The following is a 21,013-nucleotide window of genomic DNA, read 5'->3' on the forward strand; positions in this document are numbered from 1 at the left end:
CTAGATGGAGTAGTCTGACGTCCTGGACTCTGAGCCCCCAGCTGAGTCCTCTGTTCCATCCTGCAGACTCATTGCTGACAGAAGGGGACAGTCATGAAATGTGAAGCTCTGTTCTTGTCCTGATGCAGCCCAGGGCTTGGGAGGTGTGCCTCTGAGCCCCCAGACCCATTCAGCACAAGATCCTCCACCCCTACCCCCAGGCTGAGAGTGGGCCTCCTTAAACTCCCACAGAGCCGGACTGCCTTACTTAGCTTCCAGGGCAGGCTATTAGCTTCCTGGAGGCCAGAACCACTTGCACAGTTTCTAGTAAGTGTATGCTGGCTATCAGTTGATTGGTTGATTCGGTTAAAAACAGTTGGAAGAACTGAAGACTGTGATCCCCTTAAAATCTATAGGACTTCTCCAAAATAAGCCTAGCCTCTCCACCGTTCCCTAAATGCCAGGAGCTCCCCTTCTGCACAAACCCCCTTGGGCAGCCCTAGGCCACACAAGCCCCACTAGAAACCCAGGTCAGTCCAGGCTACAGAAAGTAGTCAGCTGGGTCAGTTTGGGACATTTGTGCCAAGATGGGCCTGTGACACTGCAGGTGGGGAAGAGTGGCAGAGGGGCACAGAGAAGACGGGAGCGAAATAGAGATGGAGACAAGCCCCACAGCAGTGGAAAACCGATCTGAAGCATTACTGAGTAATAAAATGACTAGAGTAAGAGACAAAGACAAAATGAGTTCAACTCTCTCGCGTATCCATCTGATTTCCACAAACACCTCAGTCATGTGATGTGTGTGTGGTGTTTTTTTTTTTTTTTATTTATTTTACAGCACCATTGAACAACTTTCACTGTTACAGGTATGCAAATGTGCACACATTACTGGGGGCATTTCACATGCAATTAGTAATGAGTTATTTAAACTTTGTATCTTAAAGTTTTAGTAGTTCCCACAAATGTGACAATTAAACTTTGGCAAAATCGCCTGTGAGGACGGGAGGAAGACTTGAAGCAACAGAACTCCATCATAATACTGTAACATAACTTCAGACCTCCTGGAAGGAAGAGCTCACCTTCCAGAAATCATCGTCCTCCCTGGATTATTCCCACCAGAATTCACAACAGGTTCATCGTCTCATGGCCTGGCTTTGTACCAAGAGGAGACAGTTGATCCATCCAGCAATGTTCAAGAAAGTTCCACGTAAACAAAAAGGTCCAGAATAAAACACTTGAAAAGAGAAGCTCCTGAACATGACACATCGCATTAGCTAAACTCCAAATTCCTAACATTTAGATTACGGTGAGGATTGGGGTCCGAGGCAATTTCCATTGGAGCAGCTTAGTTTCTTGATGCAATACTTTCATTCCTACCCACGGCGACTCATGTGCAAACACATTCAGAAGCACAAACAGGTAACAACTTAGCAGGTGAACAGCAGAGCTATAGAAAAGGCATATTCATGATTCAGTCTAAATTCAAAACGTAAATCAGGTCACATTTCCTCTTTTTTTTTTTTTCTAACACAGTCCTTTTCTGCAGTCTTCAATTGCAAGAGTGTAAAGATACATTTAAAAGCGAGAAATGTAAAAAAAAGAAAAAGAAAAAGAAAAAGAAAAGCGAGAAATGTCTCTTGACCTCCTGGAAAAAAAACAGGGTACGATTTGGCAAAGGGTTAAGGTAACCACAGACAATTCCAGAATTCGTTTTAGCATCTGAACTTGTCCTTGGCACCAAGATGAGGGGCTTGTCTGGAACCAAAAGAAGAAACACCATCATGTTTAAAACTGGTGGAGAATTAAATACTTGAGCCCCAGGAATCAATCCTCCTGGAATCTTTTGGTCTCATTTTTTAGTGAATTCATCAGACCGAGGACATTCGTGAGTTGAAGGGGTCACGACATGACAGTGAGAGCAAATGCTTTTCATCTCATTCGCTGTTATACTGACTCATCTGCATAATCCGATTTGTAAAGCCTTTGCTGCCCCCACAAAATTATATCATTTCTTTAAATGTCCAAAGTTCCTAAGTAGAGATGACTGTCATTTTGATGAACGGTTTGATCTCTGCTTTAAAAATATTTTTTGAAGACTGAATTGTGCAGAACTGATTCTATTAAAATGATTACCGGGCTCTGGAGGGACTTTTACCAACAATAATTCTCAACTACTCTTAGGATAAGTCAGTGGCTCAGAAATAGAGGCCAATTTGCCCTCAGAGGACTGGTGGCAATGTCTGGGGACATTTTTGGTTGTCACAACTCATGAGTGTGCATCTAAGTGAGCAGAGGCCAGGGATCCTGCCAAACATCCTACAATGCACAGGACGGCCCCACACAACAAGGAATTAATCCAGTTGAAAATGTCAATAATGCTGAGAAAGCATAACAAAGACTCTTACTGCCTACAGGGCAGCTGCCTTATTATAATCCCAAATCCACCTCAGTGATTTCTTTGATCTTGAAAGCACTCTATCCTACTGAACTTTGGAGTTCCTGATTTACCCCCACTAGGGTTTGGCCAGCTGGTGGCAAAAAGGAAAAAAAGTAACCAATACAGAGAATATTTTTAATTCTTCCTCAAACAATGTCTCCCTATTTTATTGATACTTTAGCAAAAATTAGAGGGACAATATATCTATTGTCCCAAATATCATGGGACATTTTGGCCCATGAGACATGGGCCAAATGTCATGAAAAAAAAAACCCTAATCTCTATTTTCACAACCAAAGTTGATATTTGGAAGATAAAAGCAGACACAGTGCTTCCCAGAGCCTGTGCTGAAATAATGTGGAAAGGACTCTTTCTATCGAGATAGGAGGACAGAGGGCAGCAGCAAGGGCCATTCTCTATGTCCTCCAGGTTAGGGCTCAGGATGGCTGGTCCCGACCTGACACACAGAGGTTGCCCTCAACTTTTAAAAAGTTATTTTCATTCCCTTAAAAAAAGACAGAAACTCGGAGTTCGTAAAGCCACTGTTCATCAGGCCTACTGCCACCAGGCAAGGCTGACTCAAAGAGGGAAAGAAAAGTCTGCTTTTCCTTGGGAGAATTAAAATGCAAGACAACTAAAGGGAGAGCAAAACCCAAGTAAAGGGATGCATGGGTGGCTCAGCAGTTGAGCATCTACCTTGGATTCAGGGCGTGTTCCTGAGGTTCTGGGATCAGGTCCCACATCAGGCTCCCGGCAGGGAGCCTGCTTCTCCCTCTCCCTGTGTCTCTCTCTCTCTCTCTCTGTGTATGTCTCTCATGAATAAATAAGTAAAATCTTTAAAAAAAAAAATAAAAATACCATACTGCAGGCATCACAGCACCAAAGAGGACAAAAGAAACCACCTAACCCCACAGAAAAATATTGCACTTAATTAGCTTGTTGGAACACATTAAACGCACTCAAACTGTCTTCAAAAGGGATTATTTCACATTAGCTGTATGTGAATTAGTGTCCATCAAGCAACTTTTCTGAGGTCAATTTAGTTATACTGGAATTAAGTGCCTTTTCCTTTCCTAAAAAGAAACTTCAGAGACTTACAGAACATTATTTAGATGCAAACTAGCGTGTGTTTCTTTAGCCAGCTGCACAGACACTATAAACTTATTATCTTCCCCTTTTAATAAAAGCAGAACGATGTGAAATCAGATTAGACCTTCAAATTTGGAAGTGAGGGACAGATTTCTTCTTTGGTTCCAGTCAAGACACCTCAACCAACATCTGTCTAGAATTTGGTTCACTCATCACAGGGTGAGCTTCAAAGAGATTCTCCCGTTTTTGTTTTTGCTTTGTTTTTGTGAGTACATGCTGTACTTTTCGTATTAAATATAAAAATAAAAATGCTGTCTTATAGTTTACCCCTCACTTGGCCATACAGACTAGTCCAATAAACTCCTAGGACTAAAAATGGGATTTACCTAATTCATGGCAAATTTAAAAACAGATTCTAAAATTTCAAGGAATGAAAAAAATTCCTATCCTACTGATCACAGCTGCTTACTTATTTCAGCCTTAGAGTGAACACAAAGACATTTTTTAAATGGTATTAGTGCTGCAAAACGTGCGTCCTTTTTCCATTAACAACCCAGCATTTCTGTTGACTATTGTTTAGATTCTAAATAGGACCCAGTGCCTGCAACCTGAGAGATGATCATTGTCAATTTTGCAACCCATCAAGGAAGACTCTAGTTCTCTATGAGGGCATCTCCCATTACTCAGACCTATTTTGAAACTGTTCTGATTAAAATTCTGCTGCCTCAACTTGTTCGATATGTGACAGGTGGTTCTCCACTACTAATCCATTAGTATGTCGATTATGGATCCAAATCAAATTATAATAAATTTATTTGAAATTGGTAACATGGGTCAGAGTGGAAAAGGAAGTAAAGGAAATTGGAAGCTCCTCAAAATGCATTAAAAGGCAGCAATTAAATTAATTCTCATTTTTCCCTACACATACACTTCTCCAACAAGTTACTGGTTGGCAACTATAATAAATACTTCAAAATATGTCTAGGGAAAGAAAAGTCAATCTAGCAGGAATGAATACTCAGGGCCATATATGCTTCTCTCCTAGGGATACCCATTTTCTCCTGGTAAATGCTACATATATTAATGTGATCATGGAAAAGAAGACCCAAGGGAAATTTGGACAAATAAACTGTTAAGCAATAAATGAGAACGATCCCAACTGGACTGGTTCTGCAATATTAGTATTGCATCATACTTTAGGAAGTGCAAATATTCCCACACTTCCAAGTGAAAAAGAAAAGTATTTTATGCATGAAACACTTGAAGCACCCTATAGCTGTAGTTCATTTCACAGCGGAAAGTAAACACTCGTTTTCTCTCCACCTCACAAAATGAAGAGGTAGTCAGAAAGCATTTTCTTCCTCTCTTCCCCCAATAAACTCCACTTCCTCTAATGTTCTGAGAATATTTTCTACTTTAATGGGTATTCATTTTACATGTATTCGAAAATGAGTCAAGGAAAAAAAAACTTCCACAGTGACGGGACTGTCCAACTTTTTCCTCTTTTATGATCTGATAATGGAATGGGGGGGGGGGAAGCTATCATGGCTTTTAGGCTTTTTCAGTGTACTGGGCTATGAGCTCACCTGAGAGTCAGCTACAAGTTCCAATCACTTTAAAACAAGAACCACTTTGAATCCTGTGTCCACCACCACGGGGTCCCAGCCCTCAATGTCCCCGACACGTATGCGAGTGCAGGTTGCTTCTTAAAATAAATGCTCAAACTAAAACAGCCAGTTTGTTGAAGAGCAGCATGAGACCCCCAGCACGACCTAAAGGGGTTCTCAGGCACAGAGGAATTAACAGACACATGCAATTAACATCCCAAACAACACAGAGCGTGCGCACCACGATTTTGATCAGTGCCTAGAGCCCACAGAGGTCTTTCCAGAAACCAGCCTCGTCTATACAGTCTGTGTATGCGGGGACCAGATTAAAAATGCGTGCTGTTGACATAATGTGGGTCCTCCTGACTTTTGCTGGGGGCTTGTCCATGCTCACTCAGACAGCTGTCCAACGATACTTCAATAGCCACTTCTGTTGTTTCTCGCCTCCTGAGGCCATCACTTGGGTACGTGTCCAGAGGGGGACAGCCGTTGTGCTCAGCACAGCCATTGACGTGGGCCAGAGGCAGGGCCCCGGGGGGGCAGCACAGCTGCTTCTCACAGCCCTTGGAGATGCAGGGGGAGCTGCAGAGCAACAGCAAGTCCTTCTGCTCCACGGGGTCCTTCAAGTCCACTTGCTCAAACTGGATGGTCACGTTGTGGATTCCCACACTGTGGAAGATCTCTCGAATTTTCCTACTGGCGTCCTGATAGTCCCTGTCCTTCTGATACTTGATGTGCAGGGTGGCGATGATCTTTCCGCTTATAAGTTCCCAGATGTGCACTTCATGTACACTGCTAATCCCGGGCACGGCCGAGAGTTTACTCACTACAACGAGGGAGAGCGAACAATTAGCTAAGGCTACTGGAAACAAGGTACCTCTATGGGAGGGACATGGTCCCTGAAGGCATTCTCAATGATGGATTTACAACAATGGGAAGAAAAAGAGCTGTACCGATCTGGGGACATGTTTCCATACTCTTCTTTCTCCTCTCCGAGTCCCTATACCACCCATCATGAACCCATAAAGAACAATCCAAGAAAATAACTTTAACAACACCCCCCAAAATTTCCAAGGTTGTTGAGTTTACAAGGGAAGACACCCAGGGTGTGTCAGGAGTATAAAGTAGGATGCCGATTTGAAAGAAGAGAACTTGGCAACGAGGCCCAAAAACTTTCACCTGCGTGTCTAGTACTAGGAAGTTAACCTAAAAGGAAATACCCAAAGATTCATGTACAAAAATGGTTTGAGCAATGTTCTTTGTATTAACGAAAAAAAAAAATGGAAATAAGGAAATAGCTAAATCAATTATATAAAAGAATATGACAGCCATTAATAAGTAAGTTGCATATTTCAGGATATGAGAAAAGGCACAGAAGGTATCTTTAAGTGAAAAAGCAAATAGTTTTACTGTATATACAGCACGATTTTTTTCTTTTTTTAAAACAAGCATCAGTGTATACACACACACACACACACACATTTTATACAGATAAAGCTTTGTCTTACTGATGGATTGATTCAAAATTAAAAGTGGTAATTTCTGGGTGACAGGATTATGAGAGATTTCCTTTTTTTAATTTAAGTCTTCTATATTTTCCATAGTTTCTCAAATGAGCATGTATTTAGAGAGATGATGTTGAATGATGATTATGAGCAAAGACCCTGTAGCCAATTAGAGTTTGAATCCCAGTTTAGACTGGTCTTGGGTACTTTACCTAACCTGCAGTGCCTCAGTCTCCTTATCTGTAAATCGGGAATAATAATGATAGTTCCCCATAGGTTTACTTTCAGGATTTAAATAAGTGAATATAAATAAAGCACCGAGAACACTACTAGCACGTAATAAGTGCCAGAGAAGTGTTGCTACTGCCATTATCATCTATTTTTAAATGTGTGTAAATAATATAATATATATATCTTACTTTGTTAAAAGGCAAGATAAGCCATTATATATCACAAATTGTTTTGATATGTTTATCTTGTTCCCTCAGCTGGGAAACAAGTTTCTGGAAGGTGGAGACAATGCTGCGTATCTGCTCCCGGTATCTCCTTCCCCACCTCCTACCTCCTCTCCCTGCAGCACTGGGCAGACTGCAGGAAATGAAGGCGGATTACTTTACCTCTGTACAGTAAAGCAGCCAGAGCGCTGGCCACACCTAACTGACTCTGAGACCGTAAAGTAAGCAATGCTGCCAAAGATGAGGCTCCAAAACGCAAAAAGAACATCCAGGGGGAAGGACTGTAGGAGAAGCACCAGCTGTTAGCAATGGCTGGACCAGCTGGTCCCAGTGCATGCTACTGAACATGGGGCTGGGAGGGCTACGACCTACACTGACCACCATAAATCACACCCTCCCAGGGGAAAGCCTAGCTGTGGCCACACAATGTATTAAGACCCATTCACACCTCATTTCAGGGATCTGACATGATGTAAGGTCTTCCAACTTTGAGCCTCATAGAGGGCTGGGCTCTATCTGCATGGTTCCTGGCTCACTGGTGAAGCAATGATAGAGTGTAACAGCAAATATGCAAGAAAGCTTTTTTTCTATAAAAACATAATCTCCATTTAGAACCATTAGAAATAAAGGCGCACATTCAGTTTCTTGTCAACATCTGGATAGTTCTCATTTAGAACTCTGCAAAGTCTCCAAAATATGGAGGGACAGATGCGCCTGACTAAGGTAAGAGTTTGATTTTCTGTTTGAGCAAAGCAAAGGAACAGATTTCATTACTGAACGAGGTCATGAATGATCTGAATTTAAAACACGGTCCTTTTTATGGTATTAGACATGGTGACTTGCGTGCCCATAAAAAAATCAATTAACAAGAAAGCAGGATCTAGAATACGAATCAGTGATTCATGTTTTCAGAATAAGGAGATTAAAGATCAAGTTCTTGGCAGGGTAATCTTATTGGAATTAAAATAAATCTTTGACATGAAGGTAAAAGCCGAGGAACAGGTACTGCCCAAGCATTATATACTCAAAACTTTGCAGTGGAATCAGTCATGGGTTGCAAAGGACCTTTGGTTCTTGGAGCTGTGAGTCATCCTACTAGGCTACAAAACATATGATAGATGTTTCTTTTGCCAGGTGATTTAAAGTATTTCAGGATACATAAATCAAACACTGCTTTGAAATAGCGCTGGCCCTTTGGCCTGAAGAGCATTAAGCGGGCATGGTTCTAGATAAGAAGCATCTGACTTACTCAGCTCTTCCATGTTAACTCCTTTGGGGACCATCTGCAGCAGAATGGCAGCAGTCTCCTTGATGAGTGGGAAGGCAGATGACAAAATGATGATAACCATGATGATAGTCAGGCTGGGGTCGATGTAGCACTGCCAGTTACATGGGTCCTCAGGTTGCAGGGGACGCACATAAAATATGATGGCCGTGATCACCACCACCACCGACCCCAGGGCATCGCCCATCACATGCAAAAGTACACCTGCCGGGGAGAAAGAAAGGCCACTAAAGCACAGATCCAAATTTGGGAGCTGGGAACACGCAGTGACCCGGGTTCCCAAGTCTAAGAATATATCAGTTGTTATTTGTTTTCTTTTTGGTTAGGACAGCAGGATGGATTCAAATGAAAAAAAAAAAAAAAGTCAACTACTTCATAGAAAACAAAGCCCTAGGCCACCATCCCAGAACCCAGAGAACCTGCAACAGCCTCGGAAGATTCTGAGCTGCAGACACGCGTGGGAAGAGGGACCGTGCGGGTTCCTAATGCTACACCACTGCCACCTGCCACTCATCAGAAGCCACCAAACCGGAAAAGAGGCTATGCAAATAGTTTCTTATTCTTTGAGACAAATATCTGGGATTTAAATTGTTTTAAGCAGGGATCCCTGGGTGGCGCAGCGGTTTGGCGCCTGCCTTTGGCCCAGGGCGTGATCCTGGAGACCCGGGATCGAATCCCACATCGGGCTTCTGGTGCATGGAGCCTGCTTCTCCCTCTGCCTATGTCTCTGCCTCTCTCTGTGACTATCATAAATAAATAAAAATTTTTAAAAATAGATAAGTTAATTAATTGTTTTAAGCATTTTGAAGAGGAGAGGGAACTAATAACAAAAGAGCGGTTCTTATTATTCCTTGTCTTCTCTCTTCCTGAGTCTGTTTCCCCTTTCCCTACATGCCTCTGCTACTCCCCCCTTAGCCCGAGTCATTCAAACTGGATCTGGTTCAAGGCGTCCTCGGGAAGAGCCTCCGGCAGCACTGCCACTGAAAAAAGAGCCATTTGTCACAATAAGATTCAAATCAAAGAGACAATAACCCAAATTGTGGCTGCCCTTAACGCAGGGAACCACTCTTAAGGGTTTTAATTATGATCCAGAAAATATGCAATCCTAACAGAGAAGATCCGGTGCCCCGAACGCCTGGGTGGCTCAGCCGTTGAGCGGCTGCCTTGGGCTCAGGGAGTGATCCCAGGGTCCCGGGATTGAGTCCCACATTGGGCTCCCTGTGAGAAGCCTGCTTCTGCCTCTGCCTGTGTCTCTGTGTCTCTCATGAATAAATAAAGAAAATCTTAAAAAAAAAAAAAAAAAAGATTCATTTTGCCTCTCCAAGTATCCCACAGATCCATTCAGTAGAATTAATAATAATCCAAAATTCTAATAGCTCACTCATGGTTACAAGTGAATGGTCTCACCTGGAAAATGCTTTAATGAAGCTAAAGCTTCCTCTTGGCAATACTTTTTAGGATTCTGAGTAGCTGAGTAGCATCGGAGACAAAATGGCATTCTGTGGACATACTAAATGCGATTTGTGGCCACGTTGCCCCAAAATAATATAGGAGTAAAATGTATCTCCTTCTGGCTGAGTGTTTAGGTATTAGAATAGGATCCTGATTCAATAAATACATTAAACAATTCCATTCTTTCTAATTCTGTGTCCCCTTTCCCCTCACACCCCTGAGAGAGCTTTTTACTCCCCAGGCCCTGTTCTGAGCCACGAAGAGAAAGTCCCGAGAGTCGATCCATAAGGAGACTGAAGTTCAGAGACATTAAGTTACTTGTCCAAGGTCACTTAGCTTAGTAAAAGGCAGAGGCTCAACTTGAACTGAGCACTTCTCATCTCACTGTAAGTGTGCACTGGATGGGAATAGGGGCGGGGGTAGGAGAGAGACAGTACAGGTCTCGGAGATGATGGGGCAGCCAAGGAGAAGAGGGCAGAAATGCCTAGAAAGGAGTGCTGACACTGGCACAGCAAGCCCGCGAATGTCAGCAGTGTTAGGACCTTATTCTGGAGGCGGTGAAGATCTCTGAGCAGATTCTGAAGTGATCTGATCACCTTTCTGATTCAGAAAATAAGCCAGGCAACATTACCTGAGAGACAAAGATGGATTGGCAGGCAGCTCAATCATCCAATTAGTCAAACTGCTCCCAAGGTAGCTTTACAATGAATGACAGGACATCTTAACAGCTGGCCCTCACTTCCTGTCTTGAGATTCTTTAAAAAACTCAGAAAAACTGGCTTATAACACAGCAATTTGACATAAGTTGAAATCTGATGTGTCCCAGCATTTGGAAAAGCCATCAGTGTCGTTGAGTTTGTTGGTAAACCAGAAACACAGCGCACTAGCCCTGGGCAATAACAAGTGGTTATGGAAAGATGAGAGATCTTTCTTATTGGAAAAAAACAATCAGAAAGAAGCATCTCATCCAAGGAGACTTATTTTCAAATGATGTCAGGGTTGTGGTGTATCTATTTATACTTATACTGAAATACAAAAAGTTAATTATCTTTCTGACATGCTGTTGCAACATTTTTTAATGTATCCCTTTTGATCCCATCAAATAAAACCAACCGCTACAATTGACGAGAATCTTTAAAGGATTGTGCTTTCACTGTGCTTTGCAGAAGATGGACTGTGTTTCTCAGAAGGCATTTGTTTTATTCCATTGAAATAAGAGAAACACTAATTAAAATCCAGAAATGATTTTTGTTCACGAGAATCCCCATCAGTCGTTTGCTCCCCTGCAGATCTGGGAAGACAGTCGTGCTTTCTAGAGCAACCACTTAAATGGCAAAAGTGTAACCACTCAGTGGACTGTCTACACTGGAGAAACAAACCATCTTTCCTGGAGCGTACAGGCAGCGTCCAAAACTGGGAAGCGGTGGAAATGTGAAGGCAGGTGCCAGACTTGCCTCTGCTGCTAGCCTGGGTGACTTGGGAAGTCACCGGACTCTAGGGACCCTGTTTCCTTGCAAAGGAAACCTTCCCACCCTGCAAAGCGAGGGGGTGGAGTCCATTCCCACTAAGGCCTTTCCAGCTGTAACATCCTGTGGGCCTTCTCTGAATTGTGGCTCGGAGATGAGGACGTAGGACCTAAGCTGAGGCCAGCCTCCCCCTTGGCCTGAAAGTGGAAAGGCCACTGAAGCAGAGGCAGCACAGGGTTGAGCCCAGCAATTCCTCTCACTACCTGAGAGACAACAGCTCCCACCCGGTGAGATTCTTACAAATGCTAAGCAACTCACTCATGAATGGTGCCTGGCACAAGCATGCACCCCCTAAACAGGGTAGCTGCTTTTCCTCCCATATCACATCCTTTATCTAACAACCACCTGTGAAGTAGATACTATTTTAGAGAGAGAGAGCTGGAGGCTTAGAGAGTCCAAAAACTTTCCCAAAATCAGAGTTTTAAATGACAGAGCCAAGATCCCAAACCCAGGCATCTTGAGCCCAAATCCCAATCTTTCAGGCACTGCATTATTCACCTCTGCCAGAAACCAGAGATGGACACTGGTCAGTACCTGTGGACCACAGGGCTGAGCCAGGTACAGTGAGGTGCTTTACCCCCCCGATTTTTCCACCTAGGAGTTCCAACAGCTTTAAAGATTAGCCAGATCATACAAATTTGCCATAAAACATGCTTCCCAAACAGGGTCACAATATGTACTGTCCCACTCTTCATTCCTCTTAGCATCTTTCCACCTACCTGTTCTCCTTCTCTGCAACATAAGAATGAATAATTAACTGAATGTTGTCTGAAAAGTTAAAATGCTATGGAAAATCTATGATACATATATAATATTATAGTATGTATTTGATACACACTATATATAGCATATACTATATACATATTTTTATATTGAACCCAAAGAAAGATAAAGGGTAGAGATTTTTCATTTTAGATGTCTCTTTCCAGAAAGATTCACCACCAAGCACTTTAGAAATTCCCCTGTTGCTGTTCAATTTTTAAAAAGTGATTCATGTGGAAATTTTTAGAAGCTCGTGTATGGCTGTTATTGTTGTTGGGGTTTTTTCTGATTTTCCCAAAAAAAAAAAAAGATTCATTTTGCCTCTCCAAGTATCCCACAGATCCATTCAGTAGAATTAATAATAATCCAAAATTCTAATAGCTCACTCATGGTTACAAGTGAATGGTCTCACCTGGAAAATGCTTTAATGAAGCTAAAGCTTCCTCTTGGCAATACTTTTTAGGATTCTGAGTAGCTGAGTAGCATCGGAGACAAAATGGCATTCTGTGGACATATAAATGCGATTTGTGGCCACGTGCCCCAAAATAAGAGGTGGTGCCAGAGCACCTGGGTGGCTCAGTGGTTGAGCATCTGCCTTTGGCTCAGGTCGTGATCCCAGGATCCTGGGATCAAGTCCCACATCAGGCTCCCCATGGGGAGCCTGCTTCTCCCTCTGCCTGTGTCTCTGTGTCTCTCATGAATAAACCAGTAAAATCTTTTTTATTAAAAAAAGGCCTTTTGTTTCTTCATTTACAACTTGAAAATATGAGCCACATTTTATTTTATGGGTGACATTACTTTAATGAGTGACAAGGTCTGATGTTAATACCACTACATCAGCTTGATAAAAGCTGGACTGGAGTTTAAAATGTATAATTTTTAACAGTTGAAAAACATAAGCAATCCCCTTCTACAAAGTGTTATCTGGAGCACTGACGGACAAGGGAGATAACATTTATAAGGACCCTCTGAAATATCATGCATTGTGAAGGTATTACTATTTATCAAAAGGAAAGCATATTGATTCTTTAAAGTAGGTGTAATGATACATGGGATGAAGCTCAAAGTGCTTAAGTATCTTCTCCGTTGTCAGACCCAGTGAATAAGGAAAGAAGTACCAAAACATGTATTTTCTGGTGACTGGTCCATGCTCCTCTGGTTTACCCCACTAAGGACACTACCAACCTGTCATCAGTAAGATATGTTTTGTGTGGTTCTCCAGGAATAGTGATGGATCTCTATTGATCAAATGTATAACTAACAGCAAACAAGTATGAGTGTTGTTCAGGGATAAGGTGGGCTGCCAGTCGTGGTTGTGGAGTAGAGCAAGGGACTTATCTGCAGAGGGGCCTTACTAATATTTCATACATTCCTTGCCCCTTCAGCCCCCGGACAATCACCACCAACCACCAACACCAACACTGGGCAGTTCACACACACAATACAATTTCGCTCTCACAACCCCCTTATGAGATGGATACTACCCATTTTACAGATGGAGAAACTGAGGTTTAGAAAGTTCGAGCAACTTTCTGGAGGCCACTCAGCTACTGGAATTGGGATTCAGTTTATAGTATATTAATTGGCACTTTTTGACATGCTATTTTGTGATTATTGCCAAGCAGTTTTTCACTGTTTTCTTTTCTTGGTGGAGCAGAATAGGGTCTTTAATTAAGGGCCTAGACTCAACCTTGTCATTTCTTTGTAACTCTACCATGAACTACCTGCATGACCGGATCTGACTCTCAATCTGTTTTCTTGTCTGTAAATGAGAATAGCAAATATTCTCTCATAATACATATAATTCTCCAATTCAATGCAATACATCTTAATTCTTTCATAAAACATACAATTGTCGGGATGCCTGGGTAGTTCAGGGTTAAGTGCCTGCCTTCGGCCCAGGGTGTGATCCTGGAGACCCAGGATCAAGTCCCACATCGGGCTTCCTGCATGGAGCCTGCTTCTCCCTCTGCCTGTGTCTCTGCCTCTCTCTCTCTCTCTCTCTTTCCCATGAATAAATAAATAAAATCATTTAAAAAACCCAACAAACAACCAAAAAAACTCAACATACAATTGTCCAAATGTATGCCACGTGGTGCTGCGGGTATTGTCTGTACACTTCGAAAGTGCCTGACACCCCACAGATGTCAATAAACACTGGGTTTTCATTAAAATTTAACTCAGATCGCTGTCAGAACAGCCTCTGTGTCTTAGAAGAAAATGGCTGAGAACAAGGAGCTGGTTTATCCTTTTTTTTTTTTCTTTCTTCAGTTGAATTTGACTTCACGAATGTGAAATAGCTCCTATTTTTCAATCTTCGGTTAATCTTTCCTACTGACTTCCTAGAACTGACCCAGAGCCCTGTCACTGGGCAACCAGAGAAGGGAGCGATTCACCAAGCTATAGAGAACAGATGGAAAAAGATATAAGATAATATGTGGAACATCCACCGTGGGACATGTACCATGAGCTGTGACAGGTGTGTCCTTATCACTGAGCCCCTCATGTGGAAGTTAATTGTTCCAAACCCAAGACGGGGCTTGGAAAACAATGGTGTCAGATACGGACAAATGGCAAAGTAACTGCTTCTGGGAATTCAGCGTGATTCTTAAAATTATGTAATAATTATTGCACTCTCCCAATCGTTCCAATCCTGCCTCTGAACGAGACAGAGAAGTCGGGGAACTCCTGCCCAGGACTCCTTCCCCTTTGCAGTTTGAAAAGCTGCACTTGATGGTGCGGATTCTGACCTCGTGTTGACTGCCTGCTATTTGCTACCAGGAGGCAGGAAGCGGATGCCGTCTTGCCCCTCCTAAGACTCTCAGAGCCTTGCTCACTTGGCTTGTCCCTGGATCCAATTTGCTCTTCCTGGAAAGAAACCAGATTTGCTTTCAGGGTTTACCAGACTGTGCACGTGAAAGGCTCCCATCGGGCTGTAGTAGTGAGTCCTAACTAGTACTAAGTCTAAACCAGGAGCTGGTAAGAGCAACCGATCAACAGTGGGTTAAAACCTCCTGCAACCATGAATTTTGTTGATTACTGTGCTGTCACTGCCTCTAGTGATTTGGTTGGGGGAACATAATGCCAGGAAGGTGGTAAGAAGGAGAGGGATAGGCACAGGGAGGATGGGAAGGGGGGTGGAGAGAAAGAGAGAGAGAGAGAGAGAAATGAACACTATTTGGACTCAAAACTAAACCAAATCAAGTAAATTCAAAGGAAAGCCATTTTGTAAGAAACAGAATAAAAATAATAAGCAGATATTTCAGCTATAAACATTTAATTATCAATTATATAAACGGCAAGCCTAATCTATCCCAGACAGAGCTGTACAAAATTGTCTCTGGTTTGAAATAAAGGTCAACGTATATAAAGGTAATCTATCTGTTCAAGTATAGAACTAGGGCATAGAGAATTCTATCTGTTATATTTTAAAGAAAATTCAATCTTGAAAAATAAAAGCAGGGATGCCTGGGTGGCTCAGCAGTTGAGTATCTGCCTTAGACTCAGGTCGTGATCCTGGGTTGGGCTTCCTGCAGGGAGCCTGCTTCTCCCTTTCCTATGTCTCTGCCTATCTCTCTCTCTGTGTCTCTCATGAATAAATAAATAAAATCTTAAAAAAAATAAAGAGAGAGAGAAAGAAAAATAAAAATAAAATATGAACATAAAAGATAATGTGAAAGTCAAGGAAAATCAAGTAAACAGTTAGGAAAAAATGTTTGGAAAAAAAAAAAAAAAGCACATTTAGTCCCTAAATCTAGAGAAAGAGAATGTTTGGTATCATAGCATCTCCTGGGCGGAATCTACATGTTGTTTTAACCCCTTGCTCTTTCCCCAAACACGTGTAGCCATCCAAATTTCAGACTTTCCCTCTTGTTTTTTCTTTCACACTTGCGATTTTTACTTTTTTCATTTTGCCTTTTATTTTAGCCCAAAATACCTGCTTTCCCGATCACTTAGCATGTCAGGGATGGACTCGGGCCAGTTGGGATTGACCCATGGCTTCCAGATTCCTTCATCTCAGCTGAATCTTCTGTACATTCCTTTCTCCCAGGGTTTTTTGTTTTGTTCTATTCTGTTTGTTTAATTTCTGGCTCCACCTGTCTGATTCTCCAACTTCTCTTACTCCATGAACCCCAGCAATGTTTTTAAGCCTTAGCTGCATAGACAGTCTATTCTGTTGATATTTAAAGTCAGTGGTCTTATTGTTACTTTCCTATGATGTCAAACATCAGATGTAACTGGCATCAATTCCCACATCAGACAGATAAAGCAGAAGGAGTTAAAGATCCACAGAATCAGGACAGATAGAAGATTTGCTATGTATACATTCTCTCCAGCCACAGATTCCACAGAAGCAGTAATGGGTTATTCTGATTTTGATCACTAAACCATGAAGTACCACAGAGCTACAAGTTAGGGTTTTAGACACGCAGAAATTCTTTATCCTACTAAATTAGCATGTAATAATTATCCATTAGGTCAAATCTTCTGAAGTCAAGAGTCATTTTTCTTTCGTATTATATACCTCCTGCTATAAATTCATATGTATGGGTTAATCACATTCCTTCTTGAAATGAAAGACAATGAAAATTGGGTTAATGTCTGTGAATGAGATTCATTCAAAAGCTTACTTTAGGGCAGCCTGGGTGGCTGAGTGGTTTAGCGCCGCCTTGAGCCCAGGGCCTGATCCTGGAGACCCAGGATCGAGTCGGGCTCCCTGCATGGAGCCTGCTTCTCCCTCTGCCTGTGTCTCTGCCTCTGTGTGTGTGTGTGTCTCATGAATAAATAAATAATATTATTTTTTTTAAAAAAGCTTAAACTTATTTCAGTGATGGGGAAGATATCAAAATGTATGTTATAGTAAAAGTGCTAAATACCTAACTCAAGACACAATGTAAAGAAGCTAAGTAGATATTCTAAAATTACTTGGTGGGTTTAAACATTCTGAAATTTCTAATAGGATAATACAATCTCAAATTCACCAAAAAATAAAGTGAAGAACATAGATCTTAAAACATCAGCTGAATGTGTACAACTAACACTATGCTTGGTTATTTAAAGTAGCATGTTGGGCACCTGGGTCGCTCAGTTGGTTAAGGATCTGCCTTCAGCTCAGGTCATGACCCCAGGGTCCTGGAATCGAGTCCTGCATTGAGCTCCCTGCTCAGTGCGGAGGCTGCTTCTCCCTCTGCCCCTCACCCTGCTTGTGCTCTCTCTCTCTTTTTCATGCTATTTCTCTCTCAAATAAATAAACAAAATCTTTTTTTTTTAAGTAGCATACTGTATAGCATCCAACGCATTAAAAGAAGACAGATATTCTGGAATCAAGGCAATAGAAACTGATACAGTCAGGGTGAAATATTTGTCTTAAGCCTCTTTTTGTCATCTTAGCATGAACATAGACACTGGAAAGCACCATTTCCCAAACAAGAACTGAACTAAGACATATCTGATAATAATTCACTTTATAAAAATAAAACTACTATTGTCTACCAATTTTCACATTGGTTCAAGAGTCAAACCCTCTGTCTAAATTGCTTTTGCTATATGCAGGTGTATGTCATATGTCTGAAACACAATGGTAAGTTTAGTGATGGCAACACTTCCACTGCCAATACTAACCATTTGTTTGAAATTTGCCTCTTTGCCTTAAAATTATACTTAGCAATAAGAAATGGATTTTTGTCTTATATCACATATGTGAATTTTATAATCTGGAATTTCAAGTAATAATTTCTACATGATGAGTGATAGAAACAAGGCTTAGAATATCAAGTTAATTTATTACTGTCTTTTTAAAATACTTTAATCAATTCATTAGATTGAATAAAGATACATATTCTAGTTTCTTGTTTGTTCCCTTTTCTAGCTAATACATACTATAGCTGCTCTCATAACATACATTCCACAAGTAGGAAAATTTAGACAGAGATTGGGTAAAGGACTGGACCCAGCTGACACAATTTACACTAGCAAAGACAGGAGAAATACAATGAAAAATGCAAATATAGATGCTAAGGCTCCCCAGGTTTAGTTGTATAACACCCCTACTAGTGAGAGAAAACTGATCAGCATCAAATAAGGAAAATCTTGGGGGACACCTGGGTGGCTCAGTGGTTGAGCGTCTGCCTTCAGCTCAGGGCGTGATCCTGGGGCTCAAGTCCCGCATCAGCCTCCCCAGAGGGAGCCTGCTTCTCCCTCTGCCTATGTCTCTGCTTCTCTCTCTCTCTGTCTCCCATGAATAAATAAATACAACTTTTTTGGGCAGCCTGGGTGGCTCAGTGGTTTAGTGCCACCTTTGGCCCAGGATGTGATCCTGGGGTCCTGGGATTTGGTCCCACGTCGGGCTCCCTGCATGGAGCCTGCTTCTCCCTCTGCCTGTGTCACTGCTTCTCCTTCTCTGTGTCTTTCATAAATAAATAAATAAAATCTTTAAAAATAAATAAATAAATACAATTTTTTTAAACAAAGGAAAATCTTGAAAATTCTTAAAAGCCAGATGAGCAGTTAAAATTCAATGGTACTGGGTTACTAATAAATATTATACATAATATGTATATATATAATTCAAAGGCTTACATTGTGATTTTTTTAAGAAAACAAAAGTTACTCTCTACCAAGTGCCTATTTATTAAGTGCTTGAACACTTAGGATCCCATTTAGTTCTTACTATCTCCGTATTGCCTGTGGGCAGACAGGTGAGATGAGCTGACACCACTGCTGCCCTGTGGTAGAGCCATGATTTGAACCTGGTCTGTTCATGCTATGGGGCTGAAAATTTCTCTCTCCTGCAAGAAGCTTTATATATATATATATATATATTTAATTCCTATTGTGGCAATAAAGAAACAAGTTTCCATCTAATAATTTAATCTTCTGAATTTATCACTTTAGATTTATTGTTCTCTTCCAAGATTTAACTCCATCTTTTGACAGATGACTCAGTAAGTTCAGTACCCATTCTTAAGTCCCTTCTAAAGGTTTGCATGTAAATAGTTTTCCTTTTTCTCAAATAGGATGGATGCATACAATAACTAAGTACAAATATTTCCATCTTAAAAAGGACAGAGTTCACTAGATCATTTCCTTTATTTTTTCTCTATTTTATGTAAATTCTCCCAGTATATATTCCTAAGAGTTTATCAGCCTAGCCACTTGTTTGACACTTTGCTTGATATCAGCTCATTAGGTAGTCCGGTATTTTTTTAACATATTTTACAGGAACACGAAAATATTATTTTTAAATTCAAACACCACCCTGTCACACCTGTCCACTAATTAAATGAGAGTGTTTTCAATCCCACATCCACTTCCTTTCAAATTGTTCCTTCATGACCCTGCTCAATACCTTTCCTCCCTCTCTGCTTCTCTGAATGCTTTTCAGCCGTTGGAACTAAAAATTAAAGACAACCCGCCCCCCCAACCCAAGATGAAAGCAGCCTGATGTCACCCAGCTCGCAAGGAACTTTAGACTGGAGGCCATTCCTTTGAGAAAGATCTTTTGAAAAGTCATGGCCAAGAGGGCCACCAAATCTGCTACAACATCTAAGTACTATTTACCTGTTTCAGTGTCCTCCTGGGGCATGTGTGCCGTGCAGTAGCAGCAGTCCAAGATGACATAGTTGAGGATATTGAATAATAGCCCGATAATTCCAGCACTGAGAATCAGCAGGGGCTCCTCCGTCTTCTGGGGATTAATATACCTTTTGACAGCTTCCACCAGGATGCTGAACATCAGAGCCACAGCAAAAATGGAGTTGCCAAATGCTCCCACCACATCCGCCCGGAGGAAGCCAAAAGTGCTCTTTCTGTGCTGTTTTATACTGCTGACCCTCACACCAAACAAAGCTATGATCATAGACAGAAAGTGGGAGAGGACGGCGAAAGCATCGGAGGCCAAGGAGAGAGAATTGCCTATGTTGGCGATCACTAGCTCCATCACGAAGAGCAGGATGCTCACGATGCACATGAGAATCAGTCGGAAGCTTCTTCCTGAGTATCGCCCCATGGCGCCCGGCTCTTGGGCAGTTCCTTGCCCTCTCCTGGGAAGGCTGAGTTGTTAGGGGAGCAGGCTACAGATTTAGTTATTATGACTCCTGGATAACTCTCCCATTCAGCCTTTCAGCACTTGTCATATTTGGAAATCACCTTTTATAGGCTGCTATAAAATCATAAAACAGTTTAAAGGGCAATTAAGCAAGAGATGTCACGTGATTGGGACTTATGAAAATTGAAGACACTGGCTTCGGATGCAGACTTGAGGGGTTTCTTTTGTTTACAGTGTGTTTCATTATAAAAGCCAAGGACCTCTGTGTCTTTGAATCATGCAGAAGCTCATCCGTGGCTTTGGACTTTCCAGTGTTGGTGTGTGCAATAACTACTGTGGCGAGACAAGCCATTTGACATGAACAACCATGTCTTGTCTACCCGGTGGGTAAATATTTTGAATTCTGTTAAGTGCAAGGAACAGGGAACATTTCTAGGGTTCACTAATCCACAGATCAGAGCTACAATAAATAAAAGCCAAAGATGAAGCAAGGGTGATTCTTCTACCGCCTTGTCTGTTGATCTGGAATAAACGAGCACCCTACTTTCATTCTCCATAAAGAAGACAAGAAAATCACTCCTCATATTCAGAAAAGATAAAACACCTTTAAACTAAAGGAGCTCAAGAAACCTCAGTTTCAGGAAGAAAACCAAATTATAATAATTTGATTTAGCTGATGCAAGCAATTTTTTTTGTTTTTAATCTTATCATCTGTCGCTTATAAACCATAAAGATTTACCAGGTCTGGAATATCTAAAACAGTAGCGGCCTCTATTGTTTTGAGTAGATTGCTTACAGTCAATCGTTTGCACAAATACAGACTGAAATTACTATACCCAATCTTTTCTTTTCTGAATTTAAAACCTATG

The 21,013-nt window shown here is 41.5% G+C and overlaps 1 protein-coding gene across 1 annotated transcript; it reads right to left on the bottom strand.

Moving 5' to 3' along the window:
• Nucleotides 1-745: 745 nt before the first annotated feature.
• Nucleotides 746-20,105, bottom strand: SLC30A10 (solute carrier family 30 member 10). Its single transcript, XM_038586436.1, has 4 exons — nt 19,658-20,105; nt 9,289-9,337; nt 8,322-8,671; nt 746-5,938 (listed from the first exon to the last, which is right to left on the bottom strand). Exons 1-4 carry the CDS (start codon nt 20,103-20,105, stop codon nt 5,439-5,441), a joined length of 1,347 nt encoding a protein of 448 aa, XP_038442364.1. The 3' UTR covers nt 746-5,438.
• Between the last annotated feature and the right edge of the window lie 908 nt (nt 20,106-21,013).

Source organism: Canis lupus, chromosome 38 (assembly GCF_011100685.1).
Source record: "Canis lupus familiaris isolate Mischka breed German Shepherd chromosome 38, alternate assembly UU_Cfam_GSD_1.0, whole genome shotgun sequence".
Lineage (NCBI taxonomy): Eukaryota > Metazoa > Chordata > Mammalia > Carnivora > Canidae > Canis > Canis lupus.

Coding starts and splice junctions, on each gene's coding strand:
- SLC30A10 (XM_038586436.1), bottom strand. CDS start 20,105: ATGGGGCGATACTCAGGAAGAAGCTTCCGACTGATTCTCATGTGCATC. Junction 9,338..19,657: donor CCAGGAGGACACTGAAACAG/GTAAATAGTACT, acceptor CTCTTTTTTCAG/TGGCAGTGCTGCCGGAGGCT. Junction 8,672..9,288: donor GACGCCTTGAACCAGATCCA/GTTTGAATGACT, acceptor CTAACCAAAAAG/AAAACAAATAACAACTGATA.